The sequence below is a fragment of the Oncorhynchus mykiss genome, chromosome 9 (genome assembly GCF_057628025.1).
Source record: "Oncorhynchus mykiss isolate SJ-2025 chromosome 9, ASM5762802v1, whole genome shotgun sequence".
Taxonomy (NCBI): Eukaryota; Metazoa; Chordata; class Actinopteri; order Salmoniformes; family Salmonidae; genus Oncorhynchus; species Oncorhynchus mykiss.
This window is the reverse complement of record NC_143030.1, coordinates 63,102,137-63,128,104: the sequence shown is the minus strand read 5'-3', so window position 1 is coordinate 63,128,104 and position 25,968 is coordinate 63,102,137. Positions and strand designations below refer to the sequence as shown.

The window sequence follows — 25,968 nt, the reverse complement described above, 5'->3', positions numbered from 1 at the left end:
TTTCTATAGGAATGTAGTTTAAGTCAAATTTTGAAAAAATGTACAGATACCTGAAAATTGCTTAAGTAGTAGTTAGTATTTTTACTTAAGTACTTTACACCACTGCAAGGATCCAATTGCTCAATCACTGTCAGGTAGTTTAGTGGGTTAACTCAAACAAGCAGTAAGGACAAACAATACATCAAAGACTCTTCAGAACATAATACTAATGTATCTTTGCTATTTAATAATGCCTGGACACTTGCAACATGATAAAGACTGACAACTAGTCTCTAATTGTATAGACAGAGTCTGGGTGGCCTGCAATAGACAGACAGTGGAAGTGTTGCTGAATGCAGAGCCACAGTAGGTGACTTGTCTCCATTATGGAGGGAGATCTAGCATGACCACAGTGGCTGCGCATCACAAAACCTGCGCCGTGTTAGGCTGGTCCCAGATTGGTTTGTGCGGTCTTACTAACTCCTATGGTCATTGTGGAAAAACAGCACAAACAGATCTAGGAACAGACTAGCTCCAGATGGCCAGGCCAGGCTGGTAATTTCAGGAAGGCCTGGGGGCTGACTCAATGGAAAATAAGAGGCCAGGCAGGCAGACCAGAGAAACAGAAGGCCAACCTTTTATCTCCCTCTGCCTGGCTCAGCGGCTGGAGAGTGGGCTGCTTTACTTTAATTAACACCTTGTCAACTGGGCATGCCACTGCCACCCTGAACAAGGGCTGCCTCCCTTGTAACTTTGACCTCAAAAAAGACTTGTGCTCTGCCTCCTCTGAGACAGAATTGAGGCCCAGTGCGACAAATTACACATAACGGAAATGGAGTGCGGGTCCATTGATACATGTGTGTGTGGGGGGGGGCTGTGAAGGTGACAACAAACCATATCAGTACCAGATCAGTACTCCCTTGATGTCACCTGTATATGTGTTTTATTTATTGAACCTTTATTTAACTTGGCAAGTCAGTTAAGAACAAATTCCTATTTACAATGACGGCCTACCAGAAGGCCTCCAGCGGGGGTTCAAAATAAAATATAGGACAACACACATCCCGAGAGACAAGAGACACCACAACACTACTTAAAAGAGAGAGACCTAAGACAACAACTAGATCAAATAGTGCATGTTTAGATGGGTGGGCCCTTTCGGGACAAAAAAACCCTCCAATGACAAGTGTTAAGAGCCTCTTGGTTGGCTAAATCCCAGTGCTTAGCCAGCTTAGCCTTGCCAGCCTCAGCAGACAGTTAGCAGCTTGAAATGGCATGTTAGCTCAGGGAGTGCAATGGGGAACTGGCATTCAGACGGACTGCACTGCCTGGTGCCTTCTGTTCTGCTGCACAATTAAACACACAGTCAGCAGGGATGCTAATATTTAATCAACACACTACATCAGCCAACGTTACATAAATGTGAATTTGCTTGGACTGTCTTTTAGGGATTCACAATGACCTTGGAAGTAGAATATGACTATCAGGCTTGGGTGGTATTTGGAAATAGCCACAGGATGGTTTTTCAATATCATCAACATTGAAACTATTACGTTTTTCAATACATTTTTAGCTACTTCTTATGTTAATACCTGCAACTTGTGCAAAAAGTTAGGACATAAAGCAGATTGTGTTCTTCATTTCACCTGTCACATTGTTATACATTATGAAGCTTAACATAGTTCCCCAGAACAGTTGAGCCAGTCATGTGTGTTTGTAAGTAGCACAACAGGAGAAAGAGGGAGCAGGTGAGTCCAGCTGTGTATTGACAGGGGTCGTGTTTTATGTTGAAAGTCAAGTTTTTTTTTAGCTTTAATAGTGATCGGGGATGTTCAACTATAGTTTTCCTTCACAGAAAATACATTAGGGCAACACATTCAGCAGAAAACAGCTTCATTTATCAGATTTCAAAAGAAGTGCAATGCTATTTCGCAGGCAGCCACACAAGTAAATTATTTTACAATGAAAAAGCAAAGTAATTGTTTTAGTAAAATTATGCATGGTCTTCATATTTTGTAATGTTTATCATAGGAAATGTAGCTGGCTACATTCTAATAGTTTGCTTAAAAAGTTAATCTTGCATTTTACCAGAGAAAAGTAGGCTGGCTACTATGAGAAAAGTAGGCTGGCTACTATGAGAAAAGTAGGCTGGCTACTATGAGAAAAGTAGGCTGGCTACTATGAGAAAAGTAGGCTGGCTACTATGAGAAAAGTAGGCTGGCTACTATGAGAAAAGTAGGCTGGCTACTATGAGAAAAGTAGGCTGGCTACTATGAGAAAAGTAGGCTGGCTACTATGAGAAAAGTAGGCTGGCTACTATGAGAAAAGTAGGCTGGCTACTATGAGAAAAGTAGCTACACATCAGTCAGAGCGCTGTCTGCTGATAGAATGCCCTTCATGAATTCTCATCCAAGTGAAGATTGATGCCGAGCAGATACCCTTCCCTAACCCAGACGATGCTGGGCCAATTGTGCGCAGCCCTATGGAACTCCCGGTCACGGCTGGTAACACAGCCTGGGATCAAACCTCAGGCTGTAGTGAGACCGCAACACTGCAATGCAGTGCCTTAGACCGCTGTGCCACTCGGGAGGCCAATAATTTCAGATCTGTGTTTAGAAAACGTAGCAAGATATTTATTTTGCGTTTTATCTTTATTTCCTGTGTGAAAAGCATAGAATGTTGTATTAACTATCCAGTTAACAAGAAGTTTATCTAAACAAGTGCTTGACTAAATAAGGTGACAGGGCATCATATTGCATTAGCGTTCTGCCATGTTCGAGAAGTCAAAGACCTTTGGATGAGATCTAAACAGATGCTACTGCCATCTTGATTTCCTTGCGTTTCTTTCTACTCTCAGTTGTTCTCGACCCGTCTGCTCCTCCCCAATCTTCTCAGAGCAGAGCAGGCAGGATGTTGCCCTAGAGACTCCAGACTCCACAGACACAGCTTGTACACAAGCTGCTCCAGAGCCAGTACTGTTCTTCCTTCAGCCAAGCATGCGTCAAAACTTTGTTCATTTGCACAATGTCTCTTGTTCACATTCGCTTGTGTCAACAAAAAAAAAAGACATTCGGAAGCGCCTACCTATACATTCTATACACAAAACATTAAGGACACCTTCCTAATATTAAGTTGCACCCCCCCACTTTGGCCCTCAGAACAGCCTCAATTTGTCAGGGCATGGACTTTACAAGGTGTTGAAAGCGTTCCACAGGGATGCTGGCCCATGTTGAATCCAATGCTTCCCACAGTTGTGTCAAGTTGGCTGGATGTCCTTTCGGTGGTGGAACATTCTTGATACACAAGGGAAACGGTTAAGCGTAAAAAGAAAAACCATCAGCGTTGCAGTTCTTCACACAATCTGGTGCACCTGGCACCTACTACCATACCCCGCTCAAAGGCACTTCAATCTGGTGCACCTGGCACCTACTACCATACCCCGCTCAAAGGCACTTCAATCTGGTGCACCTGGCACCTACTACCATACCCCGCTCAAAGGCACTTCAATCTGGTGCACCTGGCACCTACTACCATACCCCGCTCAAAGGCACTTCAATCTGGTGCACCTGGCACCTACTACCATACCCCGCTCAAAGGCACTTCAATCTGGTGCACCTGGCACCTACTACCATACCCCGCTCAAAGGCACTTCAATCTGGTGCACCTGGCACCTACTACCATACCCCGCTCAAAGGCACTTCAATCTGTTGTCTTGCCCATTCACCCTCTGAATGGCACACATACACAACCCATGTCTCAAATCTCGTTTAGCCTGTCTTCTCCCCTTCATCTACACTGATTGAAGTGGATTTAACAAAATAACTCAAGGATGATCAAACTAAATTAGATGAACCTGAGCTCAATTTGGAGTGTCATAGCAAAGGGATGTGAGCACTTATTAGGCTTTTTAATTTGCAATAAAATTTGCCAACATTTATAAAAACTTGTTTTCATTTTGTCATTATGTGGTATTGTGTGTAGAAATGTTTTTATTTTTAATTCAGGATGTAACAAACAAAAAAGTAATGTATGAATACTTTCTAAATGGCACTGAGCGTCATTAGTTTAGTCCAACTGTCGTACTCCATCAGAACCCAAAATAAGCATGCAGAAAACAATGGAAATAAAACACTATATCCTCAAAACATAGTTAAAATATAATTGTGATATCATGGATGATCAGTCCTTGCATCCATAGCTCTTTCTATGAATTTAAGAGTTTCTTATATTTCAGCTTTTCATTTTAACATTGTGGTATTGTGTGTAGGCCAGTGACACAAAATCTTAATTTATTCCATTTTAAATTCAGGCTTTAACACAACAATCCACTTCAAATAGTGTAGATGAAGGGGAGAAGACAGGTTATAGAATTTTAAAGAATTGAGACATGGATTGTGTATGTGTGCCATTCCTCCAGTCAGTATACCAATTACACACTCCCTCAAAACTTGAGACATTGGTGGCATTGTGTTGTGTGACAAAACTGCACATTTTAGATTGGCCTTTTATTGTCCCCAGGACAAGGTGCAACTGTGTAATGATCATGCTGTTTAAACCAGCCACACCTGTCAGGTGGATGGATTATCTTGACAAAATGAGAAATGCTCACTAACAGGGATGTGAACAAATGTGTGCACAAAATATGAGAGAAATGCACCTTTTGTGCATATGGAATATTTCTGGGATCTTTTATTTCAGCTCATGAAATACGGGACCAACACTTTACATGTTGCGTTTCGATTTTTATTCAGTGTGAGACCACCACTTTCAGCAACACTACTGTTCGGGGGCCAAGCTACTAAATGATCTCCACCGTACCCCCAGAATGCTGTACACACCAACAGTCTGCTCTGACTTCTCACTCTGAACAAGGATCCTTTATGAGAGATTCTGAGGCAGCTAGCTTCAATAAGGAAACATAAAGAGTAAAGGAAGGAGAAAGCGGTCTTTGTGAGTCTGGATAACCTGGTCTGGTCTCTGGCTCCATAAGACCCCTTTCTTGCTTTTCTAATTGTACACTACCTTCAGAAAGTATTGACATGTTGTTGTGTACAGCCTGAATTTAAAATGGATTCAATTGAGATTGTGTGTCACCGGCTTACACACATCCCATAATGTCAAAGTGCAATTATGTTTTCACATTTTTGTTTTACAAATAAAAAATGAAATGTAAAACATTGAAATTCAAAGACAGAGCTATGGATGGACTGACCATCAATGATATCAAAATGATATTTTAATCATATTTTAAGGCTATAGAGTGTTTACATTGTTTCCAAACATAGGAGTAAAAAAGGCTTATATGTTGGGTTCTGATGGGGGTATGACAGTTGGACTAAGCTCATGATGCATATACAGTGCCTTCAGAAAGTATTCAGATCCCTTGACGTATTCCACACTTTGTTCCAGCCTGAATTCTAAATGGATTCAAATAAATAAAAGATCTCACCCATCTACATACAACACCCCATAATGACAAAGTGAAAACATGTTTTTATAAATGTTGGCAGACTACAACTTCATTCGAGTCCACCTGTGGCCAATTCAATTGTTTGCGTATGATTGACAAATGAATAAAACACTAAAACGCTGAAATAAGTGTCCTTTTGTTATTGAATCCATACATAAGTTCAGGACTAAAACTATTCTTAAGTCACATAAGTTGCATGGACTCACCCTTCATGCAATAATACACTGCTCAAAAAAATAAAGGGAACACTTAAACAACACAATGTAACTCCAAGTCAATCACACTTCTGTGAAATCAAACTGTCCACTTAGGAAGCAACACTGATTGACAATACATTTCACATGCTGTTGTGCAAATGGCATAGACAACAGGTGGAAGTTATAGGCAATTAGCAAGACACCCCCAATAAAGGAGGGGTTCTGCAGGTGGGGCCCACAGACCCCTTCTCAGTTCCTATGCTTCCTGGCTGATGTTTTGGTCACTTTTGAATGCTGGCGGTGCTTTCACTCTAGTGGTAGCATGAGACGGAGTCTACAACCCACACAAGTGGCTCAGGTAGTGCAGCTCATCCAGGATGGAACATCAATGCGAGCTGTGGCAAGAAGGTTTGCTGTGTCTGTCAGCGTAGTGTCCAGAGCATGGAGGCGCTACCAGGAGACAGGCCAGTACATCAGGAGACGTGGAGGAGGCCGTAGGAGGGCAACAACCCAGCAGCAGGGCCGCTACCTCCGCCTTTGTGCAAGGAGGAGCAGGAGGAGCACTGCCAGAGCACTGCAAAATGACCTCCAGCAGGCCACAAATGTGCATGTGTCTGCTCAAACGGTCAGAAACAGACTCCATGAGGGTGGTATGAGGGCCCGACGTCCACAGGTGGGGGTTGTGCTTACAGCCCAACACTGTGCAGGACGTTTTTCATTTGCCAGAGAACACCAAGATTGGCAAATTCGCCACTGGCACCCTGTGCTCTTCACAGATGAAAGCAGGTTCACACTGAGCACATGTAACAGACGTGACAGTCTGGAGACGCCGTGGAGAACATTCTGCTGCCTGCAACATCCTCCAGCATGACCGGTTTGGCGGAGGGTCAGTTATGGTGTGGGGTGGCATTTCTTTGGGGGGCCGCACAGCCCTCCATGTGCTCGCCAGAGGTAGCCTGACTGCCATTAGGTACCGAGATGAGATCCTCAGACCCCTTGTGAGACCATATGCTGGTGCGGTTGGCCCTGGGTTCCTCCTAATGCAAGACAATGCTAGACCTCATGTGACTGGAGTGTGTCAGCAGTTCCTGCAAGAGGAAGGCATTGATGCTATGGACCGCCCGTTCCCCAGACCTGAATCCAATTGAGCACATCTGGGACATCATGTCTCGCTCCATCCACCAACGCCACGTTGCACCACAGACTGTCCAGGAGTTGGCGGATGCTTTAGTCCAGGTCTGGGAGGAGATCCCTCAGGAGACCATCCGCCACCTCATCAGGAGCATTCCCAGGCGTTGTAGGGAGGTCATACAGGCACGTGGAGGCCACACACACTACTGAGCCTCATTTTGACTTGTTTTAAGGACATGACATCAAAGTTGGATCAGCCTGTAGTGTGGTTTTCCACTTTAATTTTGAGTGTGACTCCAAATCCAGACCTCCATGGGTTGATAAATTTGATTTCCATTGATAATTTTTGTGATTTTGTTGTCAGCACATTTTGTTGTCAGTCTGGGAGACTAGTCAGGATCAAGGGAAAGATGAACGGAGCAAAGTACAGAGAAATCCTTGATGAAAACCTGCTCCAGAGCACTCTGGACCTCAGACTGGGGCGAAAGTTAATCTTCCAACAAGACAACACAGGAGTGGCTTCGGGACAAGTATCAACGTCCTTGAATGGCCCAGTCAGAGCCCAGACTTGAACCTGATCGAACATCTCTGGAGACCTGAAAATAGCTGTGCAACCTGACAGAGCTTGAGGGGATCTGCAGAGAACAATGGGAGAAACTCCCCAAATACAGGTGTGCCCAGCTTGTCGTGTCATACCGAAGACGACTCGAGGCTGTAATCACCACCAAAGGTGCTTCAACAAAGTACTGAGTAAAGAGTCTGAATACTTATGTAAATGTGACATTTCCCTTGTTTGTTTTCTTAAATACATTTGCTAAAATTTTCTAAGACCTGTTTTTGCTTTGTCATTATGGGTTATTGTTTGTAGATTGACGAGGGGAAAAAAACATTTGAATCCATTTTTAGAATAAACAGTAAAGTAACAAAATGTGGAAAAAGATAATGTCTGAATACTTTCCAAATGCACTGGATATCTGAGGAAGGGTATACATCCATTTCTAGAGTGTTGAAAGTTTCCAAGAGCACAGTTGTCTACATTACTGAGAAATAGGAAAAAAATAATGGAACTACCCAGACTCTGCACCAATCTGGGCTTTGTGGGAGTGCGGCCAAACGGAAGTCCCTCCTAAGAACAAGGCACATGACAGCATGCCTGCGGTTTGCAAAAAGGCACGTGAAAGACTCACATCATTGGGCAAAAGATTCTGTGGTCTGATGAGACAAATTAAACTATTTGGCCTGAATGCAAAGTGCTATCTCTGGAGAAAACCAGGCACAGTTCATCACCGTTATAACACCATCTCTACCGTCAAGCATGATGGTGACAGCATCATGCTCTGGGGATGCTTTTCAGCGGCAGGGACTGGGAGACTGACTGGTCAGGATAAAGGGAACAATGAATTGAGCCAAATACAGGCAAATCCTTAATGAGAACCTGCTTCAGATGGCAAGCGACCTTAGTCTGGGGGCAAAGATTTACATTCCAACAGGACAATGACCCCAAGCATACAGCCAAAGCAACGTTGGAATGGATCGAAACAAGAATGTGAAAGCCCTTGATGGCCCCGCCAAAGCCCAGACTTGAATCTCATTGAAAATCTTTGGAAAGACTTGGAAGATTGTTAAATTAGATGGGGAGAGGCGGTGAACAGCAGAGCTTGAGAAAATCTACAAGGAAGAAAAATCCCAAAACCAGATTTGCAAAGCTGATCGACATACCCAAGATGACTGAAAGCTTTAGTCGACATCAAATGTGCTTCTACAAATTAATGACTCAGGGGCTTGAATACTTACATATGTAAATTAGTATTGGCGTATTTCATTTTTAATACATTTGCAAACATTTCTTAAAATGTGTTTTCACTTTGTTATTATGGGGTATTGTATGTAGATTGGTGAGAAAACCCCGATTTAAGCCATTTTGAATTCAGGCTGTAACACCAACTTGCGGAATAAGTCAAGGGGTATGACTACTTATTGAAAGCACTGGATAAGTCCTATTCTTCAAGAATCAGGTATATATATTTATATAAATAATTAATTTAGAAGTCCAAATATTGATGTAGCAACTAAAGAGTCTAGCTTTAAACAGTCCTATACTGGCACAATTAATGTTTGCTCAAACATGCACAACTCCTTCTCTGTGTCTACTCCAGCTTGTGTATATTGTGAGGCCTGGCCTGGCTCCTGTGTGCATAGTAGGGACTGGTCTGGCCTTACTACTATGGCAGAAGCAGAGAGGTAATGGATGGGTGTTCTCCTTATGTCTGGGTCAGAGGTCAGTTTATCTACAACTTACTGGAAAGAAGCTACATCTATAAAAGGAAGCTCCTCTTCATGAAACTCCCTGATCACTTTGTCAAATACCTCATTTCTAACACAGTAGATTGAAAATTCCTGCTACTTTTCTACAGTTGACCATCTAGATGATACATGAAAGTGGAAACTTACATGCACTCATTTTAGACATGATATTGTACAAAGTGGTAGAGATAAAGACTCTGCATCTACCTAGCATGTTTCTCCTCACACTAACCTTCAGTGAGACAGAGCAGGAGGGATGGAGCATAACCTACAGTAAATTATCAGGGAAACTGCTTAACTTGTCATTCAGATTAATAATAGATCACAGGTTGTCTCTGTGGTGGCCTTTGAGCCTTCTCAGATTGATGTCTCCCAGTGTTGAGTAGATAAATCTGAGTGGGTAAACCCTGGCCCAGAGAGTGCAGCATTCAGCCCCACTGTGACCTCATTCAATACAGAGCCACATTATACTGTATTTCGAGCCATTTGGTCCCTGGGGAAACTCAAATGATGACATTCCATTATCTACAGAAAGCTAGTGGAAATCCACTTGAGTAGTGAGTACACTATCAGTATTGTAAAGAACCACTATGAACCTCAAGTTTCTCCTCAAATCAAATTAGAAGACATCTGCAGCTCACCTCATCCTCCTGCTCCCTCCTGTGAGTCTCATCAGCACATCTCTGGATCTCCTCCTGGATCATCAGGGCATACTTCGAATCCTGTTCCTCACTGGGTACACAGAAGGGACAGGGGAGAGGGGCATGGATTACTGTCAGAGACCAAACCACCCTGTGTATCATATACAGTAAGTACAATATTGCCAGGGGTCCACAAGTACACCCATCGTTTAGATTATGGAGGAATTGTTTATGGAGACAGTCTAGATAGTTTTTTTTACATAGTGACAGAGTGTACAATAAAATAAACACACAGAGGGTACATGGAGAGTGAGGTGAAAAATGTGTGTGTGCCTGCATGCGAGCAAAGTGTTTATTTAAATGAACACAGTGCCCTTACAGTTGTCTAGACGCCTGGCTCAGGGCTCTGTGTTGAGCTCTCTGTTCCTCCTCCTCATCCTGCAGCCTCTTGGCGATGCGGATGTCATTCTGCACCAGCTGGTTCTTCTGGATGTTGGTGGTGTAGTACTGCTCAACTGGGACAGGGGGGGAACACAGGGTTACACAAACACAGCCATGGACCACCTACTACAGTAACTCTGCCAGACTACTGTGAGGGGTGTGTGGGATGTTGGACTTACTTTCCTGTTCCTGTAGGTTTTGTGCCAATGCTCCATCCTCCAGGACAGCAAAAACATGGCACACTGAAGGAGAGGACATGAGGCATTTTAGCAATCTATACTGAACAAAAATATAAAAAAACACAACATGCAACAATTTCAAAGATTTTACTTAGTTACAGTTAATAAGGAAATCAATCAATTGAAAATAACGAATTAGGCCCTAATCTATGGATTTCACATGACTGGGCAGGGGTGCAGCCATGGGTGGGCCTACTGGGGAGCCAGGCCCAGCCAATCAGAACTAGTTTATTGAGTTGTTGTTTTTTACAAAAAGGGCTTTATTATAGACATAAATGCACCTTAGTAACACATTTTAAACTCGTATTTCAATGTCATAAAATGTGGCCATATCTTGGGAAAGAAATGACCGCTTGTCTTTTATGACAATCAATAGAGAGAGACACAATGTAGTGGGCAGTTGATGTTTTTGGCACAGCACTCGGTGCCCCTCAGACCACAACAAAAGTTATCCATTGCATGATGTCCCAATCACACTAGAGGCCAATGGAGAGGTATACAGGTCATTAAATAGCCTACATCTAAACAGGCAGCTATCCACACAACACAAGCCATCTCTGCATGGTTGGGACAGGTAGATCTATTATTGTAGTGTGATGACCAAAGTGGCTGGAGCTGGAGGGCAGCCCAGTGAGTCTCAGAGGAACACCCAGCCTGGAATTGTCATCACCTGCAGTGTAATAAACCAGACGTTGTTATTAACCGGGTGCTGGGCCAGGCCTGGGCCCCACCAAGGTCTTTCAGTGCCTCTACTGTCACTCCTCTCTACAGCCACAGACTATATTGCAACAGAGGCTGATGTGAGGAGCTATAGGACGGGCTCATTGTAAAAGACTGGAATGGAATTGATGGGACAGTATTAAACACATCAAACATATGGAAACCACATATTTGACTGTTCCATTCATTCCAATGAGCTCATCCTCCTATAGCTCTTCCCACCAGCCTCCTATGCATTGCAACCTTTTTACACTCTTACACAAACAGCAATACACAGGGGAGAATTTAGTGTAGAATGAAATTCATTGAATTAATTGACTATTTATTTATTTTTTGTCACATGTTCTAATTAATAAAAAGTGTCATGTTTGAACTCTGTGGTATATTTGTCTTTATGTGTGAAAAGCATAAAAAAAAAAAAGGGTCTCTAAACAGACCGTCAGACCCTTTCCTGCAGGGGACAGAGCAGTTGGTGCAGAAAATATCTTTAGTACCTACTCCCTTGCCCTGCAGGTGCCGGCAGGGGCCTCAAGACATTCCACAGCAGCATTTAAAGACTCCTGACCTCTGACCCCAAAATCAAATCACCCTGCTGCATCATGGTCCGACTGTGTTACACAGCCACAGCTCCCCCATCAGTGACCGAGATATCACAGGCCTGGCCACCTGCCGAACATGGCAATACCGCAGATCAGTTTACTACACCATTAACTAGGGACGCATGATATATTGGTGAACATATCGGAATCGGCCGATATTAGCTAAAAATGCCAACATCGGTATCGGCCGATGTCGAATTTAACGCCCGATGCGCAAAACCAATGTCCAAGCTGACGTGCATACCTATATAATGAAGGTACATGACGTAATGAAGCCATGTAAAATGTTACGCTTACATGCAACACAGCATTCCTAAACTAGCCCACAATGTCTGCTGTGTGGATCGAGCAGTTAAGTCGAGCAATCATTTGAAAGAGTAAGGAAGTTTCAGAGAGAACTCAAAGGTGAAATCCATTAAAGCCAAGATAATGGAATTCATTGCCCTTGACAATCAACCGTTCTCTGTCGTGGGTGATGTTGGCTTTCGCTGACTGGTTGAGCACCGGTTAACACAACCAAGTGCATTATTTTTCTGACGTTGCCCTACCGGATTTACACAGTAACAGCATCACTGCTATTAGCTTCACGACATACTGTCATATTATGGGACGCCGTTTGTGTCTTTTGAGTGTCAAAAAAGATACAGTAGCACTGTCAAAGCTGCACAAAAAAGTCTGCAAACACGCAAACATCGGCCACGAAGGATGTGTTTACAATACCGCGCTGGTAATAAAGCATCATTTATTTGACCGTAACTTCTGGGGTAGCTAGCTTTAGTTTGGTACCTAGCTAGCACCAATACAACAAGCCTGAAAACAATGACCAGTAGAAACTGCAGTAATTTTCATTATTCTTAGCAATGATTTAGGAATCCTTGTGAGTAAGTATAATCTAGGTTGCCACTTGTTGTTCGCCTATTGAAATTGAACTTCAGTTCATGAAAATAAATAGCTACCCAGCTACTTAAACCTGTTGCCCAAAGCTAACGTTATAAGCAGCCATCTAGCTTCATCTGGCTAGTGAGGCTCGACCTGACCGGGTTGTATTGTGACGCTAGACACAATAAGGATTAGGCACAAGTGGAATTTGCGGCCTGCCTTCAACATAAGAGTATGTCATTGGCAGTGATGCAAACAAATACAAATAGTAGAATTTTGCATTACTTTTAAGATCACTATTGTGGCTAGCTTCACATAGATGAACCGTGGGACTCCCAATCACGGGTAGCAAGCTAACTATATAGCTACTGAAACAGATGTCGTTTTCTATGTTTTTAGGAAAGAACATTGTTTGCATCCATGAGCTAGCGTTTTTTTTTATGACCAGCACAGCAGCTGCACGAGACCACTTTCCCAGCATCATAGCATAGGTATTGATGAATCGTTGTGACATATGAAATACGAGTGATAGTGTAATCAATGTGTAATAACTATGTAAAAAAATGTCTGAACGCGTTAAATTGTGTGACATGCAGTCATTTTCAGGTCCTGATTGGTCAAAGTGTTATTTGACACACAAAGACCCAAACGGCGTTCCATAGAAATTCTGGTTGAGAATGAAACGACTGAACAAATTAACAGCACAGCAAGTAAGTGAAAGAAATAGGTTTTTATTATGTTTTACTGGTAATGGGGACGTGTAAATACCAACAAATTAACTTTTTGGTCAGTGTGGTGTGTGTAACCTTTATTTAACTAGGCAAGTCAGTTAAGAACAAATTCTTATTTACAATGATTGCCTACCCCGGCAAAAACCCGGACGACGCTGGGCCAATTGTGCGCCGTCCTATGGGACTCCCAATCATGGTCGGATGTGATACAGCCTGGATTCGAACCAGGGACTGTAGTGACGCCTCTTGCACTGAAATGCAGTGCCTTAGACCACTGTGTGTTTTAACTATTTAACTGTACTAGAATGCTTAAAAGGCTGCAAAAAATGTTAAATATCCGTAATCGGTTTCGGCCAAAAATGTTATATCGGTGCATCACTACCATTAACCACTCCCCCCAGTTCTTAAGCCACCAGAAAGTCAAATAGAGGGACAGAGAGAGATATTACGAGAGTAGGTCACAGAGAGAAAGTGATGCCTGATGTGGAGGCGTACTTCATGGTTAGTAACAGGATAATAACTGGCCAATGAGAAGGCTGGTTGTTAAAGGTTTAAGTGGAGCAAAACACTTGAAACTTCAGGTAGAAAAATGACCACTGTATTGCTCCCGTCCTCTGAACTTGTTTTAATAGCTAGTTAAGAGACCAGTGGGTGGGTTGTTTCATCTAAGTGGTTTACAGCAGCGTGAGAGGGTCTAAAATTCTCTGTCTGCAGTGTGGATTTAAAAAACTCACTCAGGGGCTGACATGGTGAATAAAACTAAATATACACCACATGCTTGATAGACAAAAGGCTCCACCCAGTCAAAATCTCCTATTCCTCAGTTCAACTCCGACTCAATTCACATTCAACAAAGTCAGAGCTTTTCCAACATGTGTATGCACGTATTTTACAGTGCATTTAGAAAGTATTCAGACCACTTTTTCCACATTTTGTTAAGTTACAGCCTTATTCTAAACTGTATTAAAATAAAGCATTTAACAAATCTACACACAATGAAAAAGCGAAAAAGTATATTTTTTCAGAAATACCTTATTTAGTAGTGTTCAGACCCTTTCATATGAGACTTGAAATTGAAGACCAGTGCATCCAGTTTCCACTGATATATATACACACACACACACACAGTGGGGGAAAAAAGTATTTAGTCAGCCACCAATTGTGCAAGTTCTCCCACTTAAAAAGATGAGGCCTGTAATTTTCATCATAGGTACACTTCAACTATGACAGACAAAATTAGAAAAAAAAATATCCAGGAAATCACATTGTAGGATTTTTAATGAATTTATTTGCAAATTAAGGTGGAAAATAAGTATTTGGTCAATAACAAAAGTTTCTCAATACTTTGTTATATACCCTTTGTTGGCAATGACAGAGGTCAAACATTTTCTGTAAGTCTTCACAAGGTTTTCACACACTGTTGCTGGTATTTTGGCCCATTCCTCCATGCAGATCTCCTCTAGAGCAGTGATGTTTTGGGGCTGTTGCTGGGCAACACAGACTTTCAACTCCCTCCAATGATTTTCTATGGGGTTGAGATCTGGAGACTGGCTAGGCCACTCCAGGACCTTGAAATGCTTCTTACGAAGCCACTCCTTCGTTGCCCGGGCAGTGTGTTTGGGATCATTGTCATGCTGAAAGACCCAGCCACGTTTCATCTTCAATGCCCTTGCTGATGGGAGGTTTTCACTCAAAATCTCACGATACATGGCCCCATTCATTCTTTCCTTTACACGGATCAGTCGTCCTCGTCCCTTTGCAGAAAAACAGCCCCAAAGCATGATGTTTCCACCCCATGCTTTACAGTAGGTATGGTGTTCTTTGGATGCAACTCAGCATTCTTTGTCCTCCAAACACGACGAGTTGAGTTTTTACCAAAAAGTTATATTTTGGTTTCATCTTACATTCTCCCAATCTTCTTCTGGATCATCCAAATGCTCTCTAGCAAACTTCAGACGGGCCTGGACATGTACTGGCTTAAGCAGGGGGAAACGACTGGCACTGCAGGATTTGAGTCTCTGGCGGCGTAGTGTGTTACTGATGGTAGGCTTTGTTACTTTGGTCCCAGCTCTCTGCAGGTCATTCACTAGGTCCCCCCGTGTGGTTCTGGGATTTTTGCTCACCGTTCTTGTGATCATTTTGACCCCACGGGGTGAGATCTTGCGTGGAGCCCCAGATCGAGGGAGATTATCAGTGGTGTTGTATGTCTTCCATTTCCTAATAATTGCTCCCACAGTTGATTTCTTCAAACCAAGCTGCTTACCTATTGCAGATTCAGTCTTCCCAGCCTGGTGCAGGTCTACAATTTTGTTTCTGGTGTCCTTTGACAGCTCTTTGGTCTTGGCCATAGTGGAGTTTGGAGTGTGACTGTTTGAGGTTGTGGACAGGTGTCTTTTATACTGATAACAAGTTCAAACAGGTGCCATTAATACAGGTAACGAGTGGAGGACAGAGGAGCCTCTTAAAGAAGAAGTTACAGGTCTGTGAGAGCCAGAAATCTTGCTTGTTTGTAGGTGACCAAATACTTATTTTCCATCATAATTTGCAAATAAATTCATAAAAAATCCTACAATGTGATTTACTGTCATAGTTGAAGTGTACCTATGATGAAAATTACAGGCCTCATCTTTTTAAGTGGGAGAACTTGCCCAATTGGTGGCTGACTAAATACTTTTTTGCCCCACTGTATACACACACAAACACACACAGAAGCAAAAACCAAGCAATGAGGTCAAAGGAATTGTCTGTAGAGCTCCGAGACAGGATTGTGTCAAGGCACAGATATGGATAAGAGTACCAAAAAATGTCAGCAGCATTGAAGATCCCCAAGAACACAGTGGCCTCATTCTTAAATGGAAGAAGTTTGGAACCACCAAGACTCTTCCTAGAGCTGGCCGCCCCGGACAAACTGAGCAATCGGGGGAGAAGGGCCTTGGTCAGGGAGGTGACCAAGAACCTGATAGTCATTCCGACAGAGCTCCAGAGTTCCTCTGAGGAGATGGGAGAACCTTCCAGAAGGACAACCAGCTCTGCAGCACTCCACCAATCAGGCCTTTACGGTAGAGTGGCCAGACGGAAGCCACTCCTCAGTCGAAGACCTACCCTGCCTTTCTAAGGCCTTCTCCGCTATGCAATCTGGTTTCCGAGCTGGTCAAGGGTCCTAAACGATATCATAACCGCCATCGATAAGACAATACTGTGCAGCTGTAGTCATAGACCTGGCCAAGGCTTTCGACTCTGTCAATCACCGTATTCTTAATGGCAGACTCAACAGCCTTGGTTTCTCAAATGACTGCCTCGTCTGGTTCACCAACTACTTTTTAGACAGAGTTCAGCGTGTCAAATCAGAGGGCCTGTTGTCTGGACCTCTGTCAGTCTATTGGGGTGCCACAGGGTTCAATTCTCGGGCTGACGCTTTTCTCTGTATACATCAATTATGTCGCTCTTGCTGCTGGTGATTCTCTGATCCACCTCTACGCAGACAACACCATTCTGTATACTTCTGGCCCTTCTTTGGACACTGTTAACTAACCTCCAGACGAGCTTCAATGCCATACAACTCTCATTCTGTGGCCTCCAACTGCTATTAAATGCAAGTAAAACTAAATGCATGCTCTTCAACCGATCGCTGCCCACAGTCCAGCATCACTACTCTGGACGGTTCAGATATAGAATGTGTGGACAACTACAAATACCTAGATGTCTGGCTAGACTGTAAACTCTCCTTCCAGACTCACATTAAGCATGTCCAATCTAAAATTAAATCTAGAATCGGCTTCCTATTTCACAACAAAGCATCCTTCACTCATGCTGCCAAACATACCCTTATAAAACTGACTATCCTGGCGATCATTGACTTTGGCGATGTCAATTACAAAATAGCCTCCAACACTCTACTCAGCAAATTGGATGCAGTCTATCACAGTGTCATCCATTTTGCACCAAAGCCCCATATACTATCCACCACTGCAACCTGTATGCTCCAGGTCATCTATAGGTCTTTGCTAGGTAAAGCCCCACCTTACCTCAGCTCACTGGTCAGCATAGCAGCATCCACCTGTAGCACACGCTCCAGCAGGTATATTTCACTGGTCACCCCCAAAGTCAATTCCTCCTTTGTCCACCTTTCCTTCCAGTTCTCTGCTGCCAATGATTGGAACAAATTGCAAAAATTAGCTGGAGACTCGTATCTCCCTCACTGACTTTAAGCACCAGCTGTCAGAGCAGCTCACAGATCACTGCACATAGCCCATCTGTAAAAAGCCCATCCAACTTTGTGTTTTGTCTTTGCTCCTTCGCACCCCAGTATCTCTACCTGCACATTAATCTTCTGCACATCTATCATTCCTGTGTTTAATTGCTAAATTGTAATTATTTTGCCACTATGGCCTATTTATTGCCCTTATCTTACCTCATTTGCACACACTGTACATATACTTTTTCTATTGTGTTATGACTGTGTTTGTTTATTCCATGTGTAACTGTGTGGTTTGTGTTGCACTGTTTTGCTTTATCTTGGCCAAGTCGCAGATGTAAATGGGAACTTGTTCTCAACTAGCCTACCTGGTTAAATAAAAATGAATAAAAAATAAAAACATACACCTTAGGCAAACACATTTAAACTCAGGTTTCACAATTACTGACATTTAATCCAAGTAAAAATTCCCTGTTTTAGGTCAGTTAGGTCAGTCACCACTTTATTGTAAGAATGTGAAATGTCAGAATAATAGTAGAATGATTTATTTCAGCTTTTATTTCCTTCATCACATTCCCAGTGGGTCAGAAGTTTGAATAGTGAATTATAAGTGAAATAATCTGTCTGTAAAGGATTTTTGGAAAAATTACTTGTGTCATGTCCTTACTTGTGTCATGTTAGATGTCCTAACCGACTTGCCAAAACTATAGTTCGTTAACAAGAAATTTGTGGAGTGTTTGAAAAACAAGTTTTAATGACTCCAACCTAAGTGTATGTAAACTTCTGACTTCAACTGTATGTATGTATGTTCTGAGCAGATTTGCTCAAGATTTAGTGAAACTCCCATGTAAACAAGAAGCGATATCACTAGGAGGATGGTTTGTGCAGCAGTCTTCTCTCGCAGGGAAAGCCACTAAGCCAGGAGATGTCAATTACAATTAAACACACATATTTCCACTGCTTAACCTATTAACAAGACTGGGCCATGTCTGTGTAAACAAGATTCTCAGCATGGACTGGCAGAGCAGAGCCTATGTTAACAGTGAATGACCACTCTGTCGCTCTCCCTCTCACTGTCTGTCTCTATCCTCCTCTTCCTTTCCACTCCATCTCGCTGTTCTAAATTGTTCCAGTAGACTTAAGCCTCCATAGCTACACTACACCCTGCTCTAACAATGCCATGTTCCATGTTGGGTTCACGCAAGCAACCGGAGTTCACAGAGCCAGTGAAATTGAGGATGTCTCCCCTTTGTCTTGTTGTAAAACAGGGAAGGAAGGGTGTTTCTTTTTGGTCAATTTGGTAATTTAGAGGTCAACAACATGCAAACGTGTTCGACAATACCGCAAGTCAAAAGGTAACCACACTTCCTGACCACTAAACCCAGATACATTTAATTCCACTATCACTGTGGATGAATGTCAGTCTGAGACTAACCAGCATTCACGGTTTAACACCAGCTTTAACCCTCATCCAGACACACCATTCAATCACAGTTACCTGCCGTGTGGCTCAAGATATTATGCAACAAAATGGATCAGCCAGCTGCCCTTATGTGTCCAGTCTTCACAGAATGCACAGATTGTGACTATAGGGCTTTGAACCAGAACAGCTTAAGAGTTTAAGTCTTTCTCCATGCCTCAACATACTCAAGAGAAATTAAATGGATGGGACAAACTCCAGGAAGAAAAAAAAAATCAAGTAAGCCATAAACTTCTTGAAATAAAAAAAAAAATCATAATGTTAAACAAAGACTGCTCAACTCACTCAGGCCCTAGAGCAGTGGAAGTGACTGACAGGCTGTGTAGGTGTGTCCGCCATGTGGGTTAACTCGTTTTCTGGAACTCAGTCAGCCCTTTAAAAACTAAGCTCAAGTTACACATCCAAGGGTGTGGATGGGAAGAATAGAGAGACAGGTATTACATGACAGGGCTGGGAGGAAGTACTCAGTGGCCACAACAAAAATAAAACATTTTCAGGGTGGGGAGGATAGAGTCAGAACAATTATGTGGCCACCTCAAAAAGCACAAGAAAGAGGATTGACACCCACCACCTCAAGATTGTTCTGAATTGTTTGTTAGAAATATTAGCATTCCCCCAACATTATTTTGTTGAAATATAATTTGGACTGAATAATTATGATAATTAATTGCACCCAAATTGGCCATTTCAAGTTATAGGATTCATATAAATATAGTACCTAACATCCGATTTGGACCCGCCACATCTCAACGATGCGTATATAGTATCAGTTCTCTATGTCTGACAAGCAGTATGGATCTGCGGCTCGGAGTATTGTTTCTTCCTACCATGTAACGTATTCTTAGTGAACTCTTTTTCTGTTTTTACATGGTAGGGTCTCGATTTTTATTATATAAACATGGGGTCGAGGGAAAAAAAAAGGTTTGGGAACACCTGGCTTACAGGGTAAGGAAACCAATATGCCATTTTTGTAATTTGGGTGAACTATCCCCATGTGATTTTTTATTTTATGACCAGGTTCTAGTGGACAGAAACGGGTAATATCAGGATGTAGGATGGGACATAAACCTAACAACTTCAATTACAAAAAAAAATTCTGTACAGATGAATTGTGAAAAATTTACTGTGAATACATTGCGTAAGATGAAGAAACAATACTCCAAGCCGCAGCACCATACGACTCGTCAGACAGAGAATTGATACTATATACTAGTTGTTAGGGTGGGATTGGCATGGGGTGTAGGGGATCCGTGGGTGGCGTTTGACAATTTCTTTGGATTGAATCTTATAAAACTAAAATGGTCAATTTGGGTGCAAATCAACTAGCTTAATTTCAAGGTTCAAATAGTCTTTCAACCAAATAAATGTTGCAGGAATGCTTATCTTATCTGGGCCTAACTAAATAAATTATTTCAGAACAATCTCAGATGATAGGGGTCATGGCTTGCTGAAATGACATGGAACGACCCAGGAGATCTTTACGTGAGTTTAGAGGGGAGGGGACTTTAAGCTTCTTTACAAAGGCACCGACTTGTTTCGTAAGAGGATAGGGAGTAAAATATCAAGTGGAATTGGTAGTGGTGAATATAGGAAGGACGAATTGGTGGGTAGGGGTTAGAAGGGTATCAGATTGTCACGGTGAGGGAGTCAGGGGGAGGACAGCCAGGGTTTCTGAAAGACCGAAAGGTTGAAAGCAATACAGAAAGAGGTTAATGAGGGTTCCAGACAGTCGCCTCTACAGGGAAAGGGACTGTAAAAGGTTCAAGTTAAAGTGCAGAGCCAGAAGCAGGCAGCAATGAACTTTGTGACCTGTGGGTAAAAACACCTTCCCCTATCATTAATCTTCCGCCACTGAGGATGTCAATCATGCATTAGGAAAATGACTGGTACTTAAACAATGTGAGTAGAATGCAAATCTATCCAACCAACCTCCAGTGAGAGGAAACGACTGGTGTTCCAAAAGGAACACAGCCATTTTGCTTCTATCTACCCAGCCACTTGGCCAGTGGATGATGTAAAGTGGTTGGCAGACAAAAGAAGTGGAGGAGGGAGAGTGGGAGAAAGTGACGAGGGGTTCTATTTTAAGCCAAATCCCCATCACCCACGCACCCCCTCACTGCTTCCCTCCCCACTAGTCTGTTTTTACTGCTATTCCCTGTTCTGTAAACCTTAAATCGCACTCCGCCAAGAGTTGGGACCATCAGCTCCTGTGTGCTCAGACACTGATAGAGCGGTCACAGAGAGGGGTGGGCTGTGTGGACTGGGAGAGAGTCACTGGGAGAAAGAGTAACTGGGATGGGGATTGGGGGGAGGCATTCCTTAGAGAGCTACATTCCCCCTGTGAGGCAGGATATATCAGGAACCCAGCCAGAGGAATAGGAAAAAAAATAAAACAGGAACAGATAAGAGGGGAGTGAAAACAAAGCAAGTTGACTTGGCTGAGATTCTAGGATGAGGTGAGGAGAAGTGGGACACTGAGAACACCACACTTCAGGAAACTGATGCATAAATACAACCCACAGGATGTTAACTTAACTATTTTGAGTAAACCAAACTACATTGAAGAAACATTTAAAAACAGAACATGCAATTTCAAAGATTTTACTGAGTTACAGTTCATATAAAATGCTGACCACACCGCTCGCATTACGTGCGCTGCAAAATAAATGTGCACATACAATCCTTTCATCTAAACTGCTCACGTGCGTATGCATAGCCAGGTGCTAAAATACACCGTGTGTGTGTGTGTATATATATATATAATTATTTTTACAATTGACGCGATGCATGTCCCTTCTTCAACCCATTGTTTTATTTAGGAGCATATACCCATGTGGGTGATTGAAAGATGAACGGAGGTCCACACTCCAGTCCAATAGGTGGTGGTAATGCACCTTAAATTTGGTTGCCACCTGCCATATAAAGTCCACATAAGAATAAGAAGACTGAAAGTTAGTTTCTAGTAAACTCCCCATGTTTCCCCTTTTATCTGTGCATTAGTTGTCATAGAGAACACACGATTTTGTGTGACTCAAAATTCTACAAAGAGCCAGAAAAAAAAGGACCTTGTGCATTTCAAGTAAAACAACAACCCAATGTTTATATCCCAGGGCAAATGAGCTAGCAACAGAAAGCTAGCTAGCTAAATGGCCATGAATGTTTCATGTGATTTGACCTGTTCCTAAACTAATATAATTGGTTCAGAGTTCATTTTGATATTTCAACCTGCGTGTCCTGATCACGTCTGGTGTGGATGGACAAAATCAACATGAGCACACGGACGAACGAGCATGCCTTCATTAGGCTTTGGATTTCACATGACTAGGAATACAGACATGCATCTGTTTGTCACAGATACCTTTTTTTAAAGTAGGGGCGTGGATCAGAAAACCAGTAAGTATCTGGCGTGATCACCATTTGCCTCACCAAGTGCGACATCCCGTTGGTGAAGAAGCCGGATGTGGAGGTCCTGGGCTGGCTTGGTTACACATGGTACTGCCAAATTCTCTAAACCGACGTTGGTAGCAGCTTGTGGTAGAGAAATTAACATTAAAATTATCTGGCAACAGCTCTGGTGGACATTCCTGCAGTCAGCATGCCCATTGCCTCAACTTGAGACATCTGTGGCATTGTGTTGTGTGACAAAACTGCACATTTTAGAGTGGCCTATTGTCCCCAGCACAAGGTGTATTGATTATGCAATTTAATCAGCTTCTTGACATTCCACACCAGTCAAGTGGATGGATTATCTTGGCAAAGGAGAAAGGCTCACTAACAGGGATGATAACAAATTTGTGCACAAACTGAGAGAAACAAGCTTTTTGTGAGTATGTAAAATTTGTGGGATTATTTATTTCAGCTCATGAAAAAAGGGATCAACAGTTTACATGTTGCATTTATTTTTGTTCAGTGTAAAACAATGAGAACACTGAAAACATTTCAGTAAAAATAGATTTCTAAGGGAAAGTTTAGCATGATCAGACATGTTTGAATGCTGCTATTGTTTTAGTGAATAGTATAGGGGTCCAACAGAGTCTACAGCTGGCTGCCTAATGAAGCGTGAAAATGCACTAACACACTGCTCATTGTCTATGGAAACAAGAGCAGAAAGGGAAATTATCTGGAAATCTATTGCTGTCCTGCTCATGAGTTAGCATGTATGCAGAAATGCCAAAAAAAAGCTAATCCACCCAAGCCACAACCTACTAATTTCATAATGTAAGAAAATTAGAACCCATGGGTAGAAATCAGTAACTTTGTGTCAAAGTACTGCAACAAGTGGCAACAAAAAAGTACCAAGTTAAGGAAACTTGGCCTCTTTAACACACACACACACACACAGTACCTTTCCAGTGGGACCAACTTCTACCCTCAGCTGCAATCAGAGAGGGAGTGTATCTGGAATGGCCATCACACTACAGGCAATTCTTATCTGCTGCCACATGCTAAAGACCAGTCTGGGCTTTGACAGTGTACAGTCCTGCCTGCCATGCTAAGACATCGCATGAGTACCTCTTATCCCAGATGAAAACAAAACAACGCGCTGGTGGAAAGGGACATGGCAACAACACGTAACCCTCTGCTGAAACACTTAACAAGGATGCTGGGTAGCTAACTAATGCCAGCCTTCCTTCCTTAACCAAATCCCTCAAGGGTCTATGTAATGAGGGTCTGGCTTTTTTATTTTCACAGCAATTTGAAGTCGCACATTCTTTTAAGTCTTAGTGAGGGCGGCGGACTGTCAGGGTATCTGTGGCCTGGCCTTTCAAATCAAATGATGTGTTACACCTATGTTTCTAAACACACACACATGACGGTCTGGCCAGTGAGTCTGGTCCTCTACATACCTTCCTGGACCCGTGGCAGGTGGGACTGATCAATCTCTAGCTCTGTCATGGCTGCTAGAGAATGGCAGTCACAGCCTCATTGCCCTCAGGGCGGATCAGAGTACAGAGACCCTGGGGAATGAAGGGTACATAAAGACAAATGAGTCCAGTAGCATAGAACAGTCATGTTCAACATTGAATTGCAGTAGTTACTCTTTGTTATTGCAAGGAGGGCACATTCAGCATTTGACTTTCTTAATCCTTTGTCCAAATGTGTCTATGTATGCACAGAAGTCTACTGCAGGCAAACCGTTGAAGCACACACTATAATGACATAATTCATATGAACTCTACTAAATGTATGTTAAACATTCTAAAACTATTATGACAATAGCTACAAATGTAACACCCATGTAACACTTGCATGGCGGTTACATGCAGTTCGAGAAACTCGGAACGAATTTCCACAGCAGTATGCTACAACACGTACAGAATTCCATTACAAAGGCAATGCACAACATTGCAATTACGTATTTGTTTTGTATGATAATGGCGATACAGACAACGTGCTCTTTGTCAAATTAATATAAAGATCAACAACGGTTTAATGCGTGTCTGTCAAGCTCAATCAATCGCTAAAAACATGCGCAAACAAAAACAAACAAAACCTACAGCTGTTACCTACCTGTATCCGCAGCACTACCCTGAATATAGTTTGTAGCCTTCGTGCACACAAAATAACATTCAACAAGTAAACATGGTAGTTGAGAAAACTTTTGATTATTTTGTTGCGGTTGTCTATTTTCCAGACACTTATCCGCAGTTATCGTTTTACGTTCACCATAGTCTCCGATACATTCGATACACCTATTCCAGACATCTATTTAGATGAAACAAAGCTGATAGTTTGATGGAACGCCATCAAGGACAAATAATGGACTAAATGAGCCTCCTTTATAGTCCAAGGACCTTACACATTCTGTAAGCCAAAACAGTCCAATACGCCATCTAAACGATAATTCGATTGATTATTTTTTGCGGTACAGTTCTAGAAACAAATCCCTCTACTCTCATATCACATCAACAACTATTTCACGAATTCAAAATACATACTTACTGTACACTGTTTTAACCGTATTTTTTAGACACAGTTACAGCTGACAGTATTTTTCAGTGACACACGTTTGTGGCGTCCATCTTCTATTTACACACAGGTGAGATTCAGATAGCTAATTAGCGCAGGTAGTCGACTGTCTTCCGTCTGTTTTCCGTAAACACGCGCTGTAACATGGTTATATGGCCGTGTGGGAGCACTAGCCCCATAAAGGTGTGCTAAAAATAATAAAAAATCGCCGAGGTCATTATGCTTCCAAAACTATAGCGCAAGTGACGCGGTTTAATGTTCAGACCAAGCGCAAGCTAGGGCTATTTGCAAAACTACCCTATACAGAGAAGACGCCTTCGTCCAATGACTCTTATGTGCAATGGAACTGAGAGTCATTATCAAGGCCCAGGAAAAGCTTAGCTCACTCACTGTGAAGTTGTTTGGCTGGAGATAGTTATGGGGGGTGATAAGGGACATATATGCCTAGGCAACCGTTCCACCTGACATTACATGATACCAAAGCCTTACTAAGTCTGCGTTTCGTTTTCTGATTTACATGACACCAACGCCTTACTAAGGTCTGTGTGATGCCTGCATCGCGTTTAATGAAAGTGATAATGTGCATAGTTTATATTTATATTAATTAAATCTCAACCATAAATGTTAGAAACGTACAATGTTTCTGTGCAAGCAGACTTTGGAACATAGCCACCTTGTACTATAGCCTATGGCTTGTGTATTTCCTGTTATGGCTAATGGCCTAGAAAAGAGGATGCCTAATCTATAGATAATCTGTCTTTCCCTCAACACCTAATGGCTTGTTATGTTATCTTATCTCTCTGTATACAGATATAAATGTTTTCAGCCAATCACAAACTGTGTTGTTACAACTTCCACATCAGACAACCAATAAGAGTTGTGTTCACGGCTTTCAGGGGAGTTCATAGTTGCTATTTGGGATCTTTGGGATGTCCATACCTCTATCAAGTATACATGTAAATTGGTTAAATTTCAAAGTCCCAAGGAATCCG

General features: G+C 42.4%; 1 protein-coding gene across 5 annotated transcripts in view; it reads right to left on the bottom strand.

Moving 5' to 3' along the window:
• Window positions 1-25,372, bottom strand: part of LOC110532463 (uncharacterized) — a 35,883-nt gene extending 10,511 nt beyond the window's left edge. For 2 of the 5 annotated variants that reach the window (XM_036988473.2, XM_021616396.3), the window contains exons 1-5: window positions 24,950-25,372; window positions 23,854-23,964; window positions 10,343-10,405; window positions 10,102-10,237; window positions 9,723-9,813 (exon numbers count right to left, since the gene is read on the bottom strand). In XM_036988473.2, the coding sequence (XP_036844368.2) occupies window positions 9,723-9,813; window positions 10,102-10,237; window positions 10,343-10,405; window positions 23,854-23,902 (339 nt within the window). In that variant the 5' untranslated portion in view covers window positions 23,903-23,964; window positions 24,950-25,372. Of the gene's footprint in view, window positions 1-9,722; window positions 9,814-10,101; window positions 10,238-10,342; window positions 10,406-17,356; window positions 18,147-23,853; window positions 23,965-24,517; window positions 24,843-24,949 lie in introns of those variants that run through there. The other 3 variants (XM_036988474.2, XM_090184915.1, XM_090184914.1) reach the window with 2 other exon arrangements.
• Window positions 25,373-25,968: the final 596 nt, after the last annotated feature.